Source organism: Chenopodium album, chromosome 11 (genome assembly GCF_948465745.1).
Source record: "Chenopodium album chromosome 11, dcCheAlbu1.1, whole genome shotgun sequence".
NCBI classification, from domain to species: Eukaryota; Viridiplantae; Streptophyta; class Magnoliopsida; order Caryophyllales; family Amaranthaceae; genus Chenopodium; species Chenopodium album.
In genome coordinates this window covers 8910258-8935687 of record NC_137844.1, presented here as the reverse complement: position 1 = coordinate 8935687, position 25430 = coordinate 8910258, and the positions used below count along the sequence as shown (strand labels likewise).

Here is a 25430-nt window from a genome sequence, read left to right as displayed (position 1 = left end):
CTTAGGTTAGGAGGGATTTTTCTTTTCTTTAATTGCATAACTAGGGTTTACCGTGGGTTAAGGGGGAAAGGCGACATCATAATTGGCCTAAAGTGGAGTGTGGTAGTAATAGCAAATTTTAATTTTTTTGCGGTAGTAATTTGCAAGTTTTTTAATTCACGGTAAAAATTGACAAAAAAACATTAATATGCGGTAGTAATTGGAAAAATTTCCTTTTTTTAAATTCTATGTTTCCTTTTACGAAGCACATAAAACGGTATATAATACTCCTATGGTATAAAACTTTAAAATAAAGATGGGCTAAAATTACAAGGATGTTGTTTTAAAGTGTTTTTATGAAAAGTTAAGAAAAAAAATGTTAAATTACATTATACTACCTCCGGTCCTTAGTTAATTATTACTTGCTTTAATTATAGGAAAATTTGCCAATTACTACCGCGTATTAATGTCATTTTGAAAATTATTAGCTACCACAAATTTAAAAAGTTGTGAATTACTACCGTAAAAATGTTTAAAATTTTGATTTTACTACCGGACTCCATTTCTGACCATTTATGACTTCATTTTTCTCTTAATCCACGTTTAACCATTAGTTAAGCATTTAAACGACCAAAAAAAATTAAAAAATAAAATTCCCCTAACTCATGATTACCCCAGCTAAACTAAAACCCCTTTTCCTTTCTTTCTCTCTCATAACTTCACTTTAACCTTCTAAACTTTAACCTTCTAAACTTCAACCTCCTTAAAGAACACCACTCTACAAATTGGTGTCACGAATCTTGTACGACTCTGTAACGAATCATTTACTTTGCAAAATTGATTAAAAAATTCAAGCAATGAAGGAAAAGGGGGGATCACTGAAGTAGGAGGATTGAAAAGAAACAATATATAATTCTACGTTAGAATTCGTTGATAGCTTAATTCAAAGAAAAATCACACAGTATTTTTAATTAATAGCTTAATTCGAAGAAATATACAAATTCCCTATGTTAATTAACCAAAATCATAATCATTTAACCCTAAAATTCGAATACCCTAAAGACGAATTTATTAGAGGCGAATTACATGTTCACTTGGAGCACTTGGAGGATATATAAGAAGAATTAGTGTGAATTTGGAGCAAGAAGCTTGGAGGGTGTTTAACAATGAGGAAGGAGGAAGATTAGTTAACTAGAGTAACCAACCATGGTTTAGGGCGGGGGATTTTTTTTTAGGTCATTTAAATGGTTAACCAAGGGTTAAACACGGGTTAATGGAAAAAATGACGTCATAAATGGCTTAAGTGGTATCTGGTAGTAAAATCAAAATTTTAAAATTTTTTACAGTAGTAATTAACAAGTTTTTTAATTCGCGGTAGTAATTTTCAAAATGATATTAATACACGATAGTAATTGACAAATTAGACATAATTATAATACTCGTAATACTCTTAAGTTGCAGATAACAATAAGTGGAGGTAGTAGATAGATTAATACACTTTGGGTCTGTTCACTTCAACTTAATTTCAGTTTAGTTCAGCTCCAATCAGTTCAGTTCAGCTCCAATCAGTTAAGTTCATTTCAGTTCAGTTCAGCTCCAATCAGTTTTATTTAGTTTAGTTCAGTTCAGCTCATAATTTCCTTTTCTCATAAAATATTCATTTCAACTCAGTTCAGTTCAATTCTGCTCCAATCAGTTTAGTTCAGCTCAGTTCAGTAAATGTTAACAGACCCTTCAACTATTGTACTCCCTCCGTTTCATTAAGTTAGTCCCATTTACTAGTTTAGGCGTTTAAAAAAGATCTACCCATATTGAATATATTCCATTTTAAACTTAGTTTTTATTTCCTATTTTATACATATTAAATTCTAATTGGTTAAGTTAATTAATTGTTGATTGATACCATGGCTCTAAGTAAGGAAATCTCACCATTGAATTATGCAATTATGGCTAATACTTTCTAGAAAAAAATCAAAAAAATTTAAATAAGGCAAATTAATTATGAACAACTTTTGTACTTTAATGTTAGATTCCAAGTATTATTCTTTTCTTATTTTATGTGATTGATTCCATACGAGACTATCATATTGAAACGGAGGGAGTATTACTTTATCATTGCGAATAATGCTAAATATAAATAAATAATAAAAATGATCGGAGGGAGTAATATATACTTCCTTTTTTTTTAGTTGACACCTTTCTATTATCACGCTTGCTTACGCATGTTTTTAACGATTAATATCTCTAATTATCAACATTGTAAAAATATAAAAAGTGGATATTAATAAAATATACATTGAAACGATTCAAACAAGATCCTACATGAATATGTTTTATCGTATCTATAAACCACAAAAGCGAGTCAAAATGTATTGTGTGAATAGTGTAAAAGTCAAACGGTGTCAACTAAAAAAAAAACGGAGGAAGTATAACAGAGTTAATCCTAGTATTTTTTTTTAAATGGTGCAACAGTGTATATGATCGATGGATACTAGATAGTGGTGAATTGTGACCCACCATATATAAAATTCTGGATCCGCCATTGCGTGGACTCAGTGGCGGATTGAGGGGCATTTAGTGGGGTCCCTTGACCCCACTTGAATATTTTAAAAAAAAAAAATCCTTTTAATTTGTTTTTATATATAAAAATTACCTATATTTTTAACCGAAGGACCCCATAAATATTTATCAAATGCATTTTGACCCTGTTAAATATTAATTCTGGATCCGCCACTGCGTGGACTGCCCCATTGTTTAAAGGTGGAGTTGAACACAGGATATCTGTTGGGTCTATTGCAATTTTCTATCCCTTAACTTTGGCGAGCCAAAGGCTAAACTTTCACATTTTCTCTCTCCTCCCTTATCCTGTTTCATTTTGGCTTCAGCTATCTTCTCCAGTGTACCATTCTACTTGGTAAAATTCCCTCTTATTCTTCTACTTATTCATTCAAAATTGCTAATTTATTTGCTATATACATGAATTTGTGCACAGAATTATGGTTTCTGGTTAAAAATTAATGCCCATTTTGAAATTACATTGTAGTCATTACTTAAAGAATTGTTCTTTTTGTGTGCTTGTTATCTGTTTGATGAAATGCTTAAGTGACGTTTTCTTTTGTGTTTTTGTCCAATAGTGGGTTATTTGCTAGAATTTTGGTGCCAAATTTGAATAAATTGGTTAAATTTCTGTTTTTGAACTTGAATGATTGTTGGAAATTGGGCATGTGAAAGTTTTTATTGTAAATGTTGAACTTGTAATGACTTTGTTCATTCAATCAATTACGGCCCGTTGGTAGGTGGTAATAAGCGGGGTAATGGTAATGAATTTACATGTACTTGTAGGATGTAGCTGTTGTTTTTTCTGCATTTGTTTTTGTAATTGGTGAATTGGGTGTTGGAATTTGAGTTGTGAATCTTGTGATTGATATGTGTGTTTGTTGTGGTAGCATTGTATGATTGGTAAATTGTGTATTCCTTATATAATATTGCAGGTAGATGGCTTGTTCATCGTCAACAACATGGAGTATGGCTACTCTTAAGTCAGCCTTGCCTTCGGTTCCTTCGGCTCCCATGTTCAGCAAGCTCCCCATTTCGGCTGCCTGTAATACTAAGTCCTCAAAACCACGAAGAGTGGGATTATCACTGCGCAGTTCTAAGCCTCTTCTACCACAATACAGTGGCCTCACTGCACTCTGCCCTCTTCTCTCATCATTCCCCTCTGGATCAGGTATCATCTCTATTCCTTTTGGACAATTAGAATTTAGTTTGGCGGATTTTTCAGTTTTCTTTTGTTTGATCTGAAACAATTACTTAGCTACCTATGGAATCTTTTGTGAATGTGAAACATAAATAAGCTTCTGCTTTAGCCACATTAAGTTGCATGATTTAATAAATGTCTTCGGTTTTTGGTGATAAAAATCTTTCATTTTGATGTTGTGGTCTTAATTGTCACCTATAATTTCTCATTGATTCATAGTCATTTGAAGCAAATTAGACAAATAGGTTACAGGGTTGTTGATATGATTACACCGTAGTTTGTACTAAAAAGATCAAATGAATGACCAGTTCTCCACAATAGGACATTCTTTGTTGTTTCAGACTCCCCATTTTTCCTTAACATTTATGTAACTGTACTGCTCATTTATAATCTCAATTCAGCTGACAAGAGAATTTTGTTGCATATGACTGGAACTTGTTATCAAGGGTAAATAAATATAGTACTTGCAGTTTCCTTTTACTATCAACTAATTCGTGATTTGGGAAGCTTCCTTCAAGGTAGCTAGTTTTTGGATAGGATGGTTTCAAAAAAATAATTGAATTGGACTACAGACCAGGGTTGTGTGTGGTTCCCCTATTTTGCAAAGCTTATACGCGTATAGCAATCTGGAATTCTCAGTGTAGTCTTCAAAGTGCAATAATGTAATAGCTGTGAATTCATAACTGAAAATTTCTGGTTAATGAATATAAGCAGTAGCAGTTGGTTCTAAGAGACTGCTTTAGTTTCTTTAATTAAAAGGAGGCTTATAGGCTGATGAATTGTGATTTGTCATACCTGTGTTAGCCTACACTGATAATGTATCGTGGACTTTGAGCCTAGAGTATATTGTGCTCTTGATCTGTAAAATGGATAAGGGTTTGACAACATAACAATTTGTTGGATTGACTTTAATCTGGCCACAGGCCATTACTCGAATGAGATGTCATTTTTGTTGCTCCAATTTTCCATTTCAACCTTGAGTTGCATGCTTACTATAGCTGTCTTCTTTGTCAGAGAACATGGGCTTTGACAGTCTTTTTAGAATCATTGATAATGGAGGTCGATTTTTTGCCATGAGACATGGAAGAAAAGTGCCTAAACTTAGCAGGCCTCCGGATCAGCGTCGTGCGCTTCTTCGAGGCCTTACAACTCAACTTCTTAAGCATGGACGTATTAAGACTACAAGAGCAAGAGCAAGTGCTGTGAGGAAGTATGTAGACAAAATGATTACCTTAGCTAAAGAGGGCTCACTTCACAAAAGAAGGCAAGCGCTTGGGTTTATATATGAGAAGCAGATTGTTCATGCCTTGTTTGCTGAAGTGCCAGAAAGGTATGGAGATAGAAATGGAGGATACACAAGGATCATCAGGACCCTACCAAGGAGAGGGGACAATGCTCCAATGGCCTACATTGAGCTAGTTTAGGTACTGATCTGATTACTTCATTGCCCTCTTGTTATAATTTTGACACTGGATCAAGTCATTTTCCGTAATCATTATCCTTGGAAGGCGATCTCGGTTTTTACACTCTGTAATGAATAGTTACGTGATGTTTCAATTTGCATTAAGCTTGTATCATGAGATATCTTTTGATTCTGATGATATGCTAAAGTTGATACAATGGCATATCATCTTTGTTTTGTAGCTTTGGGGATTTTGGCGTACATTTTGTAGTTTATCATATTCGACATATTGTAATTGGAATTCTCCTGCCCTTTAGAACTACAATGATCAATGTTTTATACAGAACTTGGGTGTGGGCATGTGGTTGATTACCAAAGCTTTTGATGTTTTACGATCATTTCTTTAGCTTCATTATTCATTGGATTGGGCAGAATGAGTAACTCAATTGTTGTGAGATTCATAATTTTGATGTTGGTATAAATTGTTTATCCTTGCTTGTTATCACACCATTGTTCATCGCTGATTTGGTTGCAGCTCCGTAAGCTAATATTGTTGCTGCACTTGTGCTTAAGAAATATGGCTTAGTATCAAGTTGGGTCCTGGCAGAAGCTGCTTATTTGGCAGCAATGCAGCATTGTTGTGATAGTCATTCTTTTCAAATCATTTTTGATTGATTTTCTGTTGATTACATTGATTGTACATGATTATGATAAGTCTATTGGCTTTTGACTATGATCATTTCTAGAAATGATGTTGGTTTCGTAGCTTATGCTGTTCCAACAATGTTCACAATGATCCGACTCATTTCCATGCTTTAAATAATTGCCAATCTTAGTATTTCAGTCATTTGATTTTCCATAGTATTATTAGCACAAATGGTTTGACTGCGTTATTGTTCAGTTTATCAGATATGGCTGTTATTCAGAGGTCGCAAAAAGATTGTTATTTTCAAATTCATGACAGTTATTAAACAGGCATGCAGTCTGTTTTAATGAAAGCTAATCAGATCTTGCCCTCATTAGAAAAACTAACAATGCTAAACGGGCCTAAACCATAATGCTTGTAAGAGTTCTCAGAATCAGCTGTTGTAAATGTGTTTTATTCTCTGTTTGCTTATGCCGTTTTATAGAGGTGTCAATTCAGGTCACTGGGTTAGGTTTGGTTGGGTCTAGTTGGGTCGGGTGTAGTTTGAGTTTGAGTCATGTTAAATTATTGTGCCCATACAAATCAAAATTTAAATCTAGTCACTTTCAGTTAGGTTGGGTTTAGTTTGGTCGGGTTAGTTTTCGACCTCTAGTTTGGATAAAAAAAAATTTAGTACCAGTAATTTGCTTGTTTGTGAACAACTATTTGGCAATATTATAAAGTACGTATCTTCTAAGAAATTATACACTTGATAAAACTGACTTATGAAGTTATGATTACTCAACTCAATTTAAAAAATACATGACATGTTCAGTACTTGTTCACATTAACTAATTTTAAAAAAATTGTTACTTAAGGCCTGTTATCTTCAGAATATTTTCAGTTCAGTTCAGTTCTAATAACTTCAGTTCAGTTCCTAATTTCCTTCTCTTATAAAATATTCAATTCAGTTCAGTTCAGCTCCAATAAGTTCAATTCAGTTCAGTCAATCAGAACAAGCCCTTATATTTGTCATAGATATCGTTTTTTGTTTTCAGTTTTCTGTTTTTTTGAAAACTAAAAACAAAAAACAGAAGGTGTTTCCACTTTTTGGTTGTTAGTTTTCAAAATTATCATGATTTTAATAAGTTTGACTAATTTTTCATTCATTATATCATATGATTTTTTTTTTAAAAAAAAAAGTAAAAACCACTGCCAAACGAACGATTATAACTTTTAATACTTTAACTAATTTTAAGAAATTTGTTATTAATTTTTGTCAAAGATGGATTAAAGCAAAATATTTAGATTATAACTTTTAATTTCCGTCTACTCATTACTAATTTTTTTTTTTATTTTTTTATTTTTTATTTTTTTATTTTTTTTTTATTTTTTTTTTTTTTTTTGATGTTTGAAGAGCCACAAGGACGGGTGATGAGAATTGATCCCAAGATCTCTTAGATTCAAAAGGGAAGTTCTAATTAATTAAGCTACTCTCGTGATCGATAATTTCTAAATATCAATATTTTATAATTGTAAACACACTTCAAAGTGTTAAGAACCTCATAAACGGAGTTACCACATTAGCAATTGAAATCAAATTCGTACACCTTAATTTAGGTCAAGAGAATAAATCTCTAAACCCAAATTGATTCAATCCAAATTGTCATAACCTACATAGAAATATTGATATAGTAATTGATCTTCGTAACAAACCCAATACTCCCTCCGTGTTTTAATAAGTGTTACAGTTTGACTTATGATTTTGACTTGATTATTTTACTAATATATAAATGTTATTGTATTAGACATTATTGGATTCGTTATAATGTATACTTTTATATTACTATAAAATTTCCTATGATTTTACTAACATATAGTTGGATTAATGAATGGTTAAAGTCGTATATCGACATGCGTGTATGGTCAAACTGTAACACTAAACAAATTCCCGACAAATAAGTTTAGTACTTTTAAAACAAATGACTCATCGCACAAATATAACCCGACCAACTCGAACCAACTCAGTTAAACCTTCCCACTCCAGTCAATCGATTGCACCAGCCACAAGGTAGCTAACCTGCGAAAACCTTTCTGTTCCTCGCTTTCTCTCTTCGCCGCTCTTCTCTGCCTCTCTTCATTCGACAGCGGCGTTTCTCCCCTTTACCACTACCAATTAATTGATCCCCTCCTCTTCCCTTCTTCAGTATTGTAGTGCTCAGGCAACCACCAACGCGACACCGTTTTCGTCGTTCATTCCACCCTTTCAGGTATCTATATGCTTTCTAATTCTCCTCTTAGTTTTGAACTATGTTATACTCTATTTTGGTTTTTTATCGATTAAATTTTGTGGGTTTTGTGAAAGTGTATTCTTTTTCTCAGGTTTAGCTGAAATGTATGTCAATACTTTGATGGGTTTAATTCGTTGATATTGAATTCTGAATTAGGATTCTATATGTAAAGCTGTCAATTACCATCTGTTTAATTGGGGTTGATTTGTTATTGTATCTTTATTGGATTGGTATTTGGTTATAAATGTTCATATGCTTGAATTTGATAAGAATTGGGTTTTGCTATAAAAATTTATGTTCTTTTGGGCATAATTCTAGTGAAGAAGTTGCAAATTTTGTATAGTGGAGAAGGGTCTTATTTCCTGAATTAATCGTACTATTAGGCTATGAGCATGAATTTATATGAGGTTCTATGTTGATTATATGATTCTTTTCTTTAGATTGTGTTATTTTACTGGTGGTATTTTTGCAAGCTTTTCTAGAGGCGTGTTAGGTTAATGTTGGTGTTATTGATTTGGTTTGATTAGCAGCTGGGATTTTACGTTTAAGCGTAGTAGAGATGAGTTTGATTTCTCAAAATGCTGTTATTAAGAATAAAGTGAAGAAGAAGAGTAAGCGGATCGGTGATGAGGGTGAGGAGCCTTCCTTGTTGGAAGGCAGGGAGGAAAGTTTGGAGAAAGAGGGTTCTGATGTTGAAGCTGCTGTAACTCATAAAAAGAGAAAGAAGAGGAATGACACGGAGGAAAAGAAAATGCTTGCTGAGGAAGAATTGGAAATGCAGAAATTGGGGAATTTTTTGTTTGGTTCTCTTCATTCCCCTGTTGAATTTGGAAAGGAAGATGAAGATGAAGATGAAGACGAAGACGAAAAAGGTGGGTTGGATGTGGATGACTCTGCATTGTTTGTCTTGGACCGCTCTGGTAATAAAGATGTATTAGTTAATGGAGAAGATGGGGGTTATCAAGTGGAAACTGTTGATGAAGATGGTGATAAGCAAAGGAAGCCTGCCTGGATGGATGATGAAGAGGAGACTGTTGTTAATATTTCGAAGGTTAATAGGCTTAGGAAGCTGAGGAAGGAAGAAGATGAGACTGTTATATCTGGTTCTGTGTATGTGTCAAGGTTGAGGGCTCACCATGCAAAGCTGAACCCTGGCACAGATTGGGCCAATCTTGATGCGAAGGTCAGAACATATGATTCTGATGAGGAATCAGAGGTAGAAAATGGGGCGGTGGTTGCTTCAGGGTATAAAAATGTTGATGATATTCTTCAAACTAATGAAGAGCTTGTGGTGAAGAGAGGAGGGAGGCTTTTGCCTGGAATCCTCGAGTACTCAAGATTGGTAGATGCAAATGCAGAAGACCCTTCTAATGGCCCAATTAACTCAGTCCAGTTTCACAGAAATCATCAGCTACTCCTTGCTGCTGGATTAGACAGAAAGCTGAGGTTTTTTCAGATTGATGGCAAGAGGAATAAAATGATGGATTCTATCTTCATTGAAGATTGCCCTATTAGAAATGCATCTTTCTTACCTGATGGCTCTCAAGTTATTGTTTCTGGGAGAAGAAAGTTCTTTTACAGTGTCGACATATCCAAGGGAAATGTGGATAAGATTGGGCCACTGACTGGTAGAGAGGAAAAAAGCTTAGAAGTTTTTGAGGTATCACCTGATTCTCGTACTATAGCCTTTTTGGGTAATGAAGGTTACATCTTGTTGGTGTCAGCTAAAACAAAGGAACTGATTGGCACTCTTAAGATGAATGGTACAGCTCGTTCATTAGCCTTTACTGATGATGGGCAGCAGTTGTTGAGTTCCGGTGGTGATGGACATGTCTACCACTGGGATTTACGAACGAGAACTTGTCTCCATAAGGGTGTGGATGAGGGCTCCATTAATGGCACTGCTCTTTGTACTGCATCAGTAGGGAATCTTTTTGCAGCTGGATCATCAAGTGGAATAGTTAATGTTTACAACGGGGAGGAGTTTTTGGGTGGCAAGAGAAAACCAGTCAAAACACTTGAGCATCTCAGAACCGAAGCAAGTTTCATGAAGTTCAACCATGATGCCCAGATATTAGCCATCTGTTCAACTATGCAGAAGAGCAGCCTAAAGCTGGTTCACATCCCTTCATTTACTGTCTTTTCTAATTGGCCTCCTGCAAACAAAACGCTACACTATCCAAGATGTTTGGATTTTAGCCCTGCTGGTGGTTTCATGGCTGCAGGGAATGCGGCGGGAAAGGTCCTGCTGTATAAGTTGCATCATTATCAGCAAGCATAACTTATTACTACTGTCTGGATGTACTACTATCCTGTTATTTCCAGTTTTGCATAAAGGTATAGCTTCTCTCTAGTTTTGAGATAACAGAGAACTAACCAGTAAGATTTTGTATGTCTTTGAGACTATTGAGTGGCTGTTGTTAGAAATTCTTCTGTTGCTTATCTATACTATCATGAGCTCAAACAACAGATATCTATAAAAAAGTATTTCGAACTGTATTATTTTCATTTCTATCTTACTTGGATGATTTTTGGTCTGTGGCACACAGCTAATTCTGTAGCATGCTAATAGTGAATTTAAGCTGCAGCTTGTGATTCTTTGTATTCTTTGAATTTAAGCTTTACCAGATTTTTGTAAGTTTAGTCTTTTAGACTTCTGAGTTGCTGTTTTTAGAAATTCTTTCTTTTATCAATGTATCATACTATCTATCATGAGCTCAAACTACGTTTTGTCCATCAAAGGTATCTCTTTGCTTATACACAAATGCAAATAGAGGGAGTAAAACTTGGAGGTACCCATTACTTCATCGAAGGACATGAACTTAGACTATATAAATGTGTTGTAAATTGTAAAAAACTAGAGATCCAGATACTATGAATTGACACAATTCCGACAATTACATACTAACATGACTTAGGAATGACAATGAGGCGAGTCGAATGTGGAGGATGATACCTCCATACCCATCCGTGTTGAAAAATCTTATACCTATCCTCGCTCCACCGCCCATGGCAGGTACAATACCCATATCCATACCCGCCCCGCTGAATACAAGCTAATATCCATCTCCGCCCCACCACCCACTCTGATATCCATACTCACCTCAAAGGTTCAAACCCACCACAACCCCGTTGTCTAAGTAACTTCCAAATGGAAAACCTTCACCAATGAGTTTTTGGCTCTTCCAAAGGGCTTATTATTTCAATCTTGGAGCTTTGCAAGTTTTGTGAAGAAGTTGAAGAAGATAAGCAACACATTTTAGGATGTAAATTGGCTTGTTTGGTTGAATATAGGAAATTTGATTTTCCATGAAATTGAACTTTCTAAGAAATTCTAAAAAGCATTGGGTTACCTAAGGGAAGTGGAAATTCCCATAGGAAGTTCCACTTACCTAGGTCCCCCCTAGATAATTTACTTCCTCCACTTTATGGGAAGTGGGAATTCATGAGAATTTCTATTTCCCATGAATTTGTCAACCAAACAACTCCAAACAATTTCAATTCTTAAGAATTTCAAATTTTCATGTTTTTATTTATCAACCAAACAACACTTTAAAATAACTTGGAAGGCTGGGAATCTCGACATCCACTAAGAAACCAATAAGGGTGAAAAATAAAATAAAATAATAATTAATGAAGTTTGGATTATTGTGTTGATTTTTTGCAATGAAAAAAAATGTGACATTTCATTTAACAGATCTATTTTAAATAAAGAAATTTTTTTTTCAAAATTAATTTTAGGTCTTATAAAAATAAATAAATAATAGTAGGAAAAATACACTTTAATAATCCCAACTTTTATCAATTTATTTTAAATAATTTCAACTATCGATTATTGTACAATAATCCCAACTTCACCTTGGTTTTCTTTCTTCAATCCTAAACCGGTGAACAAAAGTCAACCTCCTATTATTGTAGGTTGTTTGACACGTGTCAGTGTATGAGTGGTTCAATTTTTTTTTTTAAAAAAAAGAAATAAAAAATCTGGCAGCCACCTTCTTCAGTCCCAACAGCCACTTCCACCTCCTGCTGCAACCCTAAACCACCCACTTATCTAGCCACGCCAACCGGAAACGACTCTCCCTCCCAGCCACACCCCCGAAACTGGCCACGTGTCAGTGTATGAGTGGTTCAATTTTTGATTTTTTTTGTTTTTATTTTATTGGGCCAATAAATGTGTGACAAGTGGCATCTTAATTATTTTTTTTTTAAAAAAATAACCTTCATAGCAGGTTTTTGGGATTGTTAAAAGAAAACGGAGGTGAAAGTTGAGATTATTGTAAAATAATCGATAATTGGGATTATTTAAAGTAAATTGGCCAAAATTGGGATTAATAAAGTGTATTTTCCTTATATAATATGGGCAAAAATTTTACTATGTAATGATCGTATTTTGATAAAAATAATTTTATGATTAAAGCAAAATAATTTCAAATGGAAAACATATTTTGAGAGACTCAAAAAAGGAATACAAACCCTTATTGTGGGATAGATAGCGTGAGTATTATATATGCTTCTTACTTGACCATCGAAATTTAATACTTTAATCCAAGAAAAGTCTTAAAGATATATCATATGAAATTTCATGATTAGACGCGTCATACATTCAATTTTCCTTTGTTTCACCGCTTTGATGAGTTTTTTTTTTTTTTTTCAAAAACTTATTTATATAAAATTGACTTTTTTTTTTTTTTTTTTTTTGAGCTTTAACCACTTGAGCTATCCCTCATTCTCTGTATTATTAACTTATTATAATATTCTTAATATATTTTATGATAAATTTTATTGCAAAAAAAAAAAAAATTATCATTTTGTTAAAATATGTTGTACAACGATAAAAAACGGAAAAACTAGCGAAATTTAGAAAGTAATCATAATCAATTATACTTAATATTGGATAATGAATATCTGAAGCATCCCATCCAAAATTTTTGAATATTCGAATATCGGATCGGATATCCGAAATTTTCGAATCGGATTTGGATATCAGTTTCTAATATCTGAGTATTCGGATATCCGATCCAAAATGTGATATCTGATATGTAAACAGGCTTAATTCAAAGTATCAACCAATATGGTAAAAAAAGATTAGGAATGTGGAATGTAATATCTTGCTATCAACAAATTTGGTAACCAGTCATATAATATTTCATGATCACTGATTTTGGAAAATATCAAAAACATAATATCTCATAATCAATAATTTGTAAATGATCTGGCATGTTATATTAGATGGAAAAAAAGATTACATAAATAAAAGTAATAAATATTTGATACAATGGGATACCATATTACCATCCGACTCACATACACCTCCTCAAGAAATATGTGGTGGGCTCATAACAATTTTGAAAAAAATAAAATAAAAAATCTCTTTAATTATTTTTTCAACTTATATAATTATATTATACTCGTGTTAGATCATGTTTACTTCACCTTAATTTTGCTAAAGTGAAATTATTTTTGCTGAACTTAATTTATTTTCTACTAAACTAAAATTAATTTTACTGAACTAAAATTAATTTTACTGAACTAAAATTAATTTTTTTACTGGTTTTCTATTGTATTTCTTTTATAAAGCTGCTGATTTTTACTGAGTTGGAATTAATTTTACGGAACTGATTTGAAATTATTTTTAGTAATTTAAAGTGAACAAGTATTATCAGGACAGTATAAGAACCTTATGGATGCTATATACAAAGGGATGTACAATATTATTTCCAATAATATGGTATTCCCAAACAGTCACTAATATAAAACAAAATTAGGGTCTTAACATTTATGAGCCAAATTATAGATTTTTGCTGTTACAAATTTTTGCAGCCCATCACTCAAAGCTGAAAAGAAAAAATCAATTATTTTTTCCTGATATAAAAGGAAGTGTATTGTTGAATAACCACATTCTCAACATCAAGAAAATATAGAAAAAAAATGAAGAATTTTTTTGATAAACTCTTTAATCGTGAAGTTGCTGTTCTCCCTACTCATGAAGTTGCTGATCTTCCAACTTGTGGTAAATCCTAAATTTTATTTTTTATTTTTATTTATTTGTGAAATAGTAAGGGTGGTTTTGAATATGTGCGCTCGGCCTAGTGGTGGTAATTTTTTTAAGCTGTCTCATCAAATACTTTTGTGAAGGTTCAAATTAAAATTTCAATAATGTTTGTTTTTGTTAATGGGTACAATTTAATGATTTTAGGTTTTTTTTTTTTCATTAAAAAACAGTTAGACTTATAAATTGTTTATTTATTTTTGTAAATTTTAGTTGATGAGTTACAACTCTTACAATGTTTTATAAAATTTGAGGCTTCAGGTTTTCATAATATATACCAAAATTAGTACTAGTAGGAATTAAAATAAATTGAATCCTTGATAATACAATTTTAGACTTGAGTAATTTTTACTGTCTTAATTCAATTTTACTCGTTCTAGATGATAAAAATAACCAAAATAATTTGTCTAGAATGGGGTCTTATAAAAAAAAAAGAGAAAGAAAATGTCTAAAACGTGCTTTCCTCATTGTGTGCTAAAACTTATATTAATTGTAATTAAAAAAATGATTATTTAACATTTAAATCAATTAGCAACCATATTATAAATATATAATTGCAAATCACAAAGACTAATAAAAAAAGAGAAAAAAAAGACCCAAAAAAAGTTAAATTAAATACATATAATCACAAGGTTCAATTAAAGTAGCAACCCGGTGCAACGTCCGGGCCACATACTAATTAGTTTAATTAAAAGGAAGTCTTGAAATATGTAAAAATAATATTGGATAAATTAAATATTTTAAAAAAATTATTTTCATTGGTTATAAAATAAATGACGAGCATATAGGGAAAAGTTGGAATATTATATATTATAAGAAAGGATTGTAAAAATCAATTGGAAACGCCTAAAATAGTAGGGGTGTCTATTCAGTTTTCGGTTTGGATTTAGGCCAAATTTAATCCGATTCAAAATAAAATTCGATTCTTAACTTTCAAATCCAATCCGATCCGAATTTCTCATCAATTCAATCCGAATTAGAATTCAGTCATTTGGATCCGATCCGAAAACATGAATTTAATACATTGCAAATTTTTAGGGCCTAAAATGATTATTAAAGTAAAAATGCATATAAAAAATTTAATCTTAAACATAGTTGTACACGATTAATATAATTATTGAAAACATAGTTTTACATAATTTAGATTAATGTAATTATCAACCTAATTTTACACGATTAATATAAATCAAACAATCCTTATTTGTGGTTTCATTTCAATTTATTCGATTTTTTTTATTCAAACAAGATAAGTTTGATCCGATCCGATCCGATTCAATCCGAAAATTTGAAATTTTAAATAATTTCAATCCAATCCGATTCGATTTAAAGTTTGAATCCGATCCGAATTAATAATTCGACTTGGATTGGATTGAATTTCGATTTTTATCTGAATAATAAAATGTTAGGCTTATGCTACACATATTGTTAATCATATAACATTACATGTGTATATGCCATAAGATCACAAATTGGCTATCTAATCGATCCCCCGCAACAACAATTGGGAGGGAATTGAAACCTAACCATCTAGAACTGATTCCAAAATCCGGATTAGCCTAAAGGGTGAACCGGGTAGAGCACAAAAAAAAAGGCTATCTAAAGGCATTCTTACTTGTCAAAAAAATAATAATAATAATTCTTTTTTTTTTTTTTTAATTGATATTTGGACACAACTTACTCAATGAAAGTATCTAAGCAATAACCATTTATCTTAATAACAAGAATCGGTCAAAACAAAAACTAGCTAAATTAATAAGTTTCTTAAACCTTTTTTTTTTTTTAGAATGTCCAAAATAATCAAATCCAAGGGACAATTATATTAGGATTTGTTACTCACCTCCATGCCCGCGCACATATAAAAAAAGTCCTTCAAGGGGAGGTTATAATCTGAATAAGAGAAAAAACAATCAAATTTACTCATGCATTGTTTTAATAAAAACCTCTTTGGTTAATAAAAATAGTGTTTCTAATTAAGTAATTAGGGGTAAATAATAACTTCATGTCTTCAAACTTGGGAATAACACTCGTTAAGTTGAGCTAGTTATGGTATGTTGCAATTCAATGATCTTTTTTTTCTATGTTATTTTGATGTATTTTCTTTTAATTTCTTGTGGCGAAATTTAAGTTTAAGATGATTCTTAATTTTATTGGCCCCCTTTAAAGGCAATAATTTATGTAAAGTAGCTATAACAATCACTGGGCACGAAAAGAAATAATGATTCAAAGAGGGATTAATTAATAAAGACGAACATAAAATAAAGCCCGATACTAATGTTTGTTTTCCCTGTACTTGTTCCTTTCCATACCGATACTTATTTTGTGACGCAATCCATACCCGATATTTATCATAAAATATTAGAGAAGATCTATATAAAAATGAACTATTAGTTATTACATCCCCTCTTTTATTGCACTTTGATACTCATTATCCCTAGCTACCCTATATCTTCAATCTCCTCTTCTCAGATGTAGCTTAAGTCGAATTAAGAAATGCAGGGAAAAGAGAAGAGGAATTAGAAATTCGCCAAAACAATTTAAAAAGTAAAGGACATATATTACACATTCAAAAAAATAATAATAATAAAAACATAAACATAACATTCAAGTATATATGCATTATATATAATAATTTGAATAATTTGAATTACCCTGTATAATTACAAATAGAAGTAACAAATCATAAATAGAATCTTCTATTCATTTATTTCCTAAAATACACATGTTAATAATCCTTGCACCAGTAGAATAATTAATTCTAATAAAGATCAATCGATCTATCGATCATATAAGTATATACATAGTAGATTAAATTATTTGGTAATGCAAGTTACACGAACTCCTCTTTTCAAATTAGGGTTTTTTTTTTTTTTTTTTTTTTTTTTTTTTTTTTTTTTTTTGTTTTGTTTTTACTCTCTCTAATTTTTTTTTTTTTTTTTTTTTTTTTTTTTTTTTTTTTTTTTTTTTTTCATCTTCCTACTTTCTATATATATATATATATATATATATATATATATATATATATATATATATATATATATATATATATATATATATATATATATATATATATATATATATATATTTCTATCTTCTTATTTTTGTTTCTTGTTCGTATGATAAAGAAATTCTAACTTTTAGCCAACTTTACCCCCACCACATAATCCACACAATGTTATTTATTAATACCAATGTCTCTAAACATACAACTTTCTCTCTAGCTTACCCAAATAGTAAATAAGAGACAGGCTTTAACTCCTTCATTTCATTGTTGCACTAAGTTGGAAGATATATATATATATATATATATATATATATATATATATATATATATATATATATATATATAATAAAAGGAGGGAGTAAATGAAATTATCAATTTAGGGTTATTGTCTTAAGTATACTTTTTTTTTTTATATCTCATTGATTTTATGTTATAATTTATTTCATCCCAAATACCTTCCATGACTCTATTGATCATTAAGAAGAAATGAAACATGAAATAAACTGTAGTAATTTTGGAGTGAAATTTCCAACCAAAAATAGGACGAGGTGCCAAAAAAAGGTTAAAAGAGTAGCTTTATCAAGATCAGAAGCAAATTGGAAAAAATATAAAACTATGAAAACCCTTAATAGGAGGTTAAGTGCAAGGACAAGGTAGATTACTAAATTGTTTTTTTTATCAATATTGTCATCTTTAATTATAATTTACGCATGAAGTATTAAATACCATTCAAGTCGTTATCACTTATTCATTTCAATTTTAAAGTAAAATTGTTAATGACCTAGTTATTTCATCAAATGTTCAATATTGGAAATGGATTTACTAGTTACTTAATAACTTGCAATTTTCCAACTATTATGTGCATGTTTATGCCAATTTACTATTGTACTAGCTAGCTATTAATTACTACATACAGACATACAGTACATACAAATATATATATTTTGTATTGAAATGTCTCTTTCTTCTTCGTACACTAGAAGTGAAAGTGGAAAAGGAATGAGAAGTAAATTTGGAAAAAAAACACTTGTCTGAAGTCTTATTTAGTTGCCCATTATTTGAAAATTATTGTTCGTGCTTGTTTTTTCTTAGTCATTGATTGAACTAACTATAAAAGTATAGAGTCCATCTTATCAATTTTATCATCATTTTTGTTTTTTATAATTATTTTAGGCATTGTCAAGCTCAATAATCTTCGATCAATACCAAATAATGATAGAATATACTTCGTATCTAAGATGGCTAGAGATTGATTAATGCAATCAATTAAAATTAATATATTAGATAAACCTATAGATTCTTCCTTCCCGTAAATTTTGCTATTTCCTTCTTTTTTCTTAGTAAGTTTAATAGATAATTGATACGGTTGATGCATGTTAATTGTAAGTTATAAACTACTACATAATTAATTTTCTACCAATGTTTTATATATGTAAATCAGTAACTGCATGCTATAATTTTGATTATAGTAACACTACTTGCCCTTAATGTCAGCAATAATTTCGAAGTTGCCTCGGGATATTTGGAAATTAATCATGGTTTGTGTGGCTGCAACACCAACAAACGGTGGATTTGAAGTATATAATTCATCTTTCACGTAAGAGCCATTAACTTATTTTAATTTTACCAATTATTTAGCTATACTTATTATTGTCGAGTTGGTGCTGCTAGTACATTTTGTTTTCACTAGGATTTTTTTTTTTTTTTTTTTTTTTTTTTTTTTTTTTTTTTTTTTTTGGCAAGCACAACATGAATAAATAAGCTAAGTTGTTCTCTTGGTTTCAATTTCTTTCTTTGTGAAGTTATATACTCATTATAGTGACAATGATGGAGATTTATGAACTTCATAGCATATATATACAAGTCTCACTTTGTTCTTGATGGTACCAACAATTGATGATATTTGTAATGACTTTTTAGTTAGAATTACACACCTATATATATGAAATCTTTGAACAGCTGCAAGGAATTTTCGAAACTTTCTCAAGAAGAATGCGTTCTAAAATCCGCGGTTTTTGGAGACTTGCCAAGATCTTATTTTCCTGATTCTCTTGAACCAAACCCAGTAATTTCTTGGGGAAGGTATGTATATATGCAATTCCATTCTGCATTAATTGCATTATTCTTATTTTTATCTTGAAATTTGTGACTTTTATTTTGTTTTATTTTGAGCCTAAACTAGATTAGAACTTGTACTTAAAATTTTACTACTCTTGTCAAATCTCTTACAGTGGTGATTTAGACCAACTTATGCTTCAATTCCAAGTGATCAATCAAATGGGTGGATATATATTCAAAGCCGCGAAAGCAGGAAATTTGAGTGCTCGGCTAGTCCTTGCTAAAGTAAGAAACTTCTATGTATAGCTCTATATATATTGTACTTTTAAGCACTTTTTGTGAAAAACTACCTTATAATTAATTTTCTACGCCTTATCTGATCTAGTATTATGATCAACTCTTCAACTAAAGTTCTTTGTTTTTTGTTTCATGCAGCTGATTATCAGGAGCTTTTCAGAGGTGTTTGAAGGAACAAATGAAGCGTATAGATCTGAGAGTGTTGATATTGAAAAATCAAGGAAACGCGCTAGAGCATCAGCTTTTATTTCTTATTTCGAAGATCAAAGTAATGCTAGCAATGCAGTTGATTTACTCCACACTAGCCTAGTGAAGACATTCCTGAAGGAAGCGTCCCTCGAGGAGTTACTACAGATGAAACCCTACTTAGATGATTGTGCTGAAATGTTTGATTAATACTTCAATAGTCGACAGGCACTACCTTATGTTTCACATCAAGCTAGAGACATTGACTGATAGCCGCGACACATACTTCCTAAGAGAATCAGTAAGGACATTTTCCAAGGCATTTCACAACTTGTGTTACGCGGCAACATCAACAATGCAAACACTGGGTGTGAGTTCAATGATACCTCATAATTTAAGGCTTGCTTGGATGAAGGTCAAGAAGGATAACTATTGTTCTTATACGACTTTGATTGATTGTTTCAACAATGTGAATGACTTGCTCATTGAAGGTTATACAGAGGCATACAATCTAGGCCGCATAATAATTCATGATGATAATCCTCGAGTTGTCACGATTACAACGATGGTTGATAAGTTTTTGGTGGTTCAAGAATGTTTGTCCAAACATCTGCAACTTATAATGAACATGTCCAAGATCAGAGATGATTTGATTTCAGAGTTTGATATCCTTTTTTCTAGCTAAACTATACTAGCTAGTCAAATTTCTTCAGGTTTTCTTCTTTCAGTTGAACTATTTTTTTTTTTAATTGAGAGTTAAGACATTTGTTTTTTTTTTTTTTTTTTTTTTTTTTTTTTTTTTTTTTTTATGATTAGACCCATATTTGATATGGAAACATTCTTTGTATTGAGCTATTTGTTAGCATGCACGTTTGATGCACAATGATGGGTTTGCTTTTGTTTTAATATGATTTGAATTTATTATTACTAGATATAAGCCCGTGCACATTTGATTTAATATAATTTCAATTAATACTAGTAGTAGATTCAACTCTTGTTTTAATATGTTGCACGTGAGTTTATTATAAATTAAATAATTCATAAAAACTTTTTTTCTTAATTCATTGGATAGTATTTGGATAAAATTCTTAATATCAAAATACCTTTTTTTTTCAATAATTTAAATCCAAAATTATTATTTGTTGTTTTCAACCTACATGACACTTGAATTTATTTAAATATTTTTCCTTAATTCTACACTTGAATTATTTAAATCTTTTTCGTTAACTCTACTTATGTGGCATTTGTATATTTTTCATTCCAAATTAACACGTAATTCTCCTTTTTCAATACAAAATGAAAAAAAAAATTGTCGCACTTTATGTTTTTCTAATCTAATCTCAATTTCTACCAAAAAAAATTCTCCTTTTCATTAGTCGAAATAATATCCTCACTTATGTGACACGAAGAATGACAATATCAAGTTCATCTAGGTTTTGTCACACATATACAACAATAAAGAATATATAATAAAAATTAAATATTAGATCAACGTAATTGAGATGGGAACTTAACATGTGAGTTTATATTGAATTGATATTAATTGAGCATAAATTAATTAGTACTCCGTACGTAGCATCTTTTATTTTACATATAAGTAATAGATATGGTCAAAGTAAAATAAGAAAAAATTCGTAGAACTAGTACTCGTAATATATATCCCATTTTTATTTGCGCTATTTTCAAGACGTATTTTTGACTATCAATTATTTTTTTTAATTATGTATTAACAATATTCATGAAAACATATACGGAGTATAATAAAACTACACATTGAAATAATTATGTTTTTTATTTGTATATCTTGATGAAATATTGTCAAATGGTTTGAAAGTTTGACCATGAAAGTGCAAAGAAGCTCTATACTATAGGGTGGATAGAGTAGATGGTAATAAATAATAAAATTATTGCAAACTTTAATACTAATGCATTATTCAAATAATGGTACAGTTAGAGAGTCACTAAATATGGTAATAAATCATACATGATATGCTGCATTTATATTGTAAAGTAGGATATGATAAATCTTAATGATACATTCATAACATTTGTAATTAATCAATTTTCCCAGAACAATTAAGAGAAAAAAAAAAAGTTTATAACCGTTATAAATTAGATGTTTTCCACCCAGCCACCAACCCAAAAACTAATACTCGTAGAATATATACTTTCTTTCTCTCTAGATGAAAGGAGCTATATGTTGAGTTCAATTTCCAAAGAATAAGTGAAAACGGAAAAGATAAAAAAAAAGTCACTCAATTCTAGGAAGTGATTTTAGTTCAACGCTGAAGTTTGTAAGCTTCTAATAACCCATGGTTAGTCCTCCTACTCCCATCCATTATTTTATTTTTTTTTTATAGATTTTTAGATTAAATATAAAATAATTGGTTTCTTCAAGGAATTCAACTTATCTTGTCTTACTTTCGAGATTTTTTATTTGAATTTCATATGATAAATTTTTGCCTAAATTTTGATGAAGCTCTAGGACTTTTTGTGAGTTCAGTAAATTGATTTTAATTTGGTAATGATTTGTAATATTGTATACATATGAATCTCTTATCTTTGTGACATAGTATATAAATATAAAGTTAATGGTGCATAATTTGAGAGAATTGTCAAAAATTGTTCCATGTGGTTACTTGTATTAAAAAAGTAATAAATAAATTAAAGGTGGTAATTTGTTAGGTTATCTAAAAATATTTATAGTTAATTCAAATTATACCATGGTTAGCAAATTGGATTTTTTTTTTCTTGCATGTTGTTTAATAAGTGTCATGCCTCTTAAAACTTTAAAATGTATTCAAGGAAGAAAAAATGAAATCAATTGACAATATGGCATTTAGATCCCAAAGAAATTTTAAAATGTTTAATAATTTTTCGTGTATGTTTGACTTTCTTTGAACTAATTCAAACTTTGATTTCACTTCCTTTGCATTAGAAAATATTATATGAGCATTTGTCCAATTTGTCTTATATAAAACATAACATAGAGTAATTTAAAACTCAATATTTTCACCACCAAATAGTCATCGCATAAATAATTTAGTATTTCTTCTATTTCTCAATATTGCAATGAATTTGATTTCACACTTGCTAATCACTACTTTATATGTATAAGAAAATTTAATAGTTCTTTAAAAATATGACAATTATATATACGTGTGTACTAACAAAATTATAGTGAAAGTTGATAGATATTTATTAATTAATAAAGTGTTGAAATTATTAGGAAATGATATATAAGATTATTAACCAATAAATAATCATCAATACGTGTTTATTTTAATAAATCAAAGATAATATGATCAAAGGTATGTACAATTCAATATTAATTTCGTTATACCAACATTTATGTTTGTTAGTGATTTTGTTTTGCTATTTAATGTTTAACAGGTGATAAAAAGTTATATCGTATTATTTTAATTAATCATTATAGAATGTATGTGTAACACCCCCGATTTACTAACTAATAATAAGCAAGAATTAAAGGAAAAATAAACAACCTTTAAATAAAATGGCGGAAACATACACTTAAATCGGAGGTATTACCGCCACACTCAACAACTTTTCAAGTGTTAAGGCTTACTAAATCCCAATAATTACAACTCAATAAACTAGGTGAGCTATTTTTACAACTTTATAAACTGGTTATAACGTACTAATCGAAACACTTGAACTCCTTTAGCTACGATCACTTGATAAACCTACTTACACAATCTTGACTGCTCACCATTAAGGACAAATTCCAAAATAGATCGTCGCAGGGCCACCATAATAAAAAGACATAGCCACAAACACAAGTAGCATAACAAAATAACACACACACGTCAGCAAAAAGCTGGGTAATCACTACATATCATAATACAAAGAATAATATAATAATAAACATTACTAGATCAATTAAACAATGTAGTTCGAAACTACATTACACATTGTAATCTGGAAATAACCTTTGTCAACTCAACCTTGAATATCAATATGAACTTTTACTCAATTAACTCATCTATCCCATAAGTGTGCCATGCTCTTTGTTCTATACCTAGCCTTGGACATGTGTAATTCGAATAAAACCAACAAGTATAAAAACTTGAATACTCTCAATAACCAGAAAACACCTTGAACCAGACCACATACGGGCCAAATCCCACTGTAGGGGACCATAGAAAAATATAAATAAAAAAAGCGTTTTGTGTGAGACTAGACTCACGTGAGACCGGGCTCTTAATCAAAAGGGCGCGGGCCTGAGATACCCGACCAAAGCCCGCGCCCAATTTTATAAAATGTGTGAATTTTTTATCATTTATCATTTTCCTCAAATTTCGAGCGCCGTCAAATTTCACGAAACTAAGAACTCCTTCATTTACTCAAATTTCAGAGCATTCAAATCTTCAAATTTCAGAAAATTCAAATCACAAAAATGGAGAAATCAAACAACAGAATGATAATTGAAGAAGAATCTGATTCACCTATAGAATCAATTTCGAGCTCAATTACTGCTGAAAAAGGTACAATTTATTTCAATTTAATTTCATAATTTCAGATCGTATTTAATTTCAGATTGTATTTAATTTCAGATTATACTTAATTTCAGATCATATTTAGTTCATAATCAACTTCGAGTTTATAAATTTTTGCAAAGAATTAATTCAATTTTGGATGCAATTTAAATTTGCATACAATAAATTTCGACTTATAATTTGCATGCAATGTTAATTTAATTTTAGATCGTATTTAATTTCGAGTTAATTTCGACTTATAATTTGCAACCAAGGCTAATTTCTTTTCAGATTGTTGTAAATTTCGACTTATAATGAATGAATGCAGCAGATAATGTAATTATAGAAGAGAACACCAATCAAGAAAGAGATGATGAAGAAAGAGATGAAGATGCTGCAAATATAATAGGTATGTTTGTTTGAAAATTATAAATATTAGAAGATTTATGCAGTGTTAAAATAATCTAAGTCCTGAGTAAAGCATACCAATGGATGAGCAATATTATCTTAAACCCGATGAAAAATAATTAGATTCCTGAGTAATACCTAACATAAATTGTTTAATTCCTCATTAAAACATGCAAATTCCTGAGACTTTGACTTTCAAAAAACAGTTTAATTCCTGAGAAAAATATTTTAATGCTTACAAAAACAGAGTAATACCTGACATATATAATGTAATTCCTGACTAAAAGATAAATGAAGAACAATGCGTTTAGGGTAAGAATAAATGACCCTCAACCAACTATATTAAATATTTCACCTACTCAACCAACTAATAATTAAATGCTCTGTAATTATAATGATGTTATTGCTGAAAATAAATTCCTGACAGTATAGCTATAATTCCTGATATGTAAAATCTAATTTTTGACTGTATATCTTTAATTCCTTACAAACTATCTGAAGTGATATATTTCTTGAGTTAAATATTCTAATTCCTGACTGAAATTTTATAATTTCTTACACCAAAAATATTTTAATTCTTGACATTTGTATAATTTATATTTACTTTTGCTGCAGATTATTACAAATATGACAAGGATGAAAACATAAGTAGATGTTTAGCAGGTTATACAGTATCAGACTATAATGATGGATATTTTTTATACAAAGCTCATTCAAGATCTGTTGGTTTCAGCGTCAGAAAATCAACAAAGAGAAGAGATAATAATGATTTACTGTATGAGTTTTATTTTAGATGTTCTAAGGAAGGACAGACAAAGGGTAAAATGAAGATTGTAGGTGAACAAAATTCAGTAGAAATACTCATATTGGGTAAAACT

General features: G+C 30.5%; 1 protein-coding gene and 1 pseudogene across 3 annotated transcripts; both read left to right on the top strand.

Annotated features, from left to right (window-relative positions):
* Positions 1-2764: 2764 nt before the first annotated feature.
* Positions 2765-5484, top strand: LOC145567340 (large ribosomal subunit protein bL17c-like). Its single transcript, XM_081626600.1, has 3 exons — positions 2765-2893; positions 3471-3706; positions 4751-5484. The coding sequence occupies exons 2-3, from the start codon at positions 3475-3477 to the stop codon at positions 5158-5160; spliced, it is 642 nt and encodes a 213-aa protein (XP_081482726.1). The 5' UTR covers positions 2765-2893; positions 3471-3474; the 3' UTR covers positions 5161-5484.
* A 2330-nt stretch (positions 5485-7814) lies between these two features.
* On the top strand, positions 7815-10562 carry LOC145567339 (U3 small nucleolar RNA-associated protein 18 homolog pseudogene; annotated as a pseudogene). Of its 2 annotated transcripts, none has more exons than XR_014095567.1 (2): positions 7815-8033; positions 8585-10562. The product of XR_014095567.1 is annotated as a U3 small nucleolar RNA-associated protein 18 homolog pseudogene, transcript variant X2 (transcript). The 2 variants fall into 2 exon arrangements; XR_014095566.1 differs by having other exon boundaries at positions 8582-10562.
* Positions 10563-25430: the final 14868 nt, after the last annotated feature.

Excerpts from the sequence above, each read along its gene's own strand:
- LOC145567340 (XM_081626600.1), top strand. The coding sequence starts at position 3,475 with ATGGCTTGTTCATCGTCAACAACATGGAGTATGGCTACTCTTAAGTCA. Across the intron at positions 3,707-4,750 it reads ATCATTCCCCTCTGGATCAG|AGAACATGGGCTTTGACAGT; the intron begins GTATCATCTCTA and ends CTTCTTTGTCAG.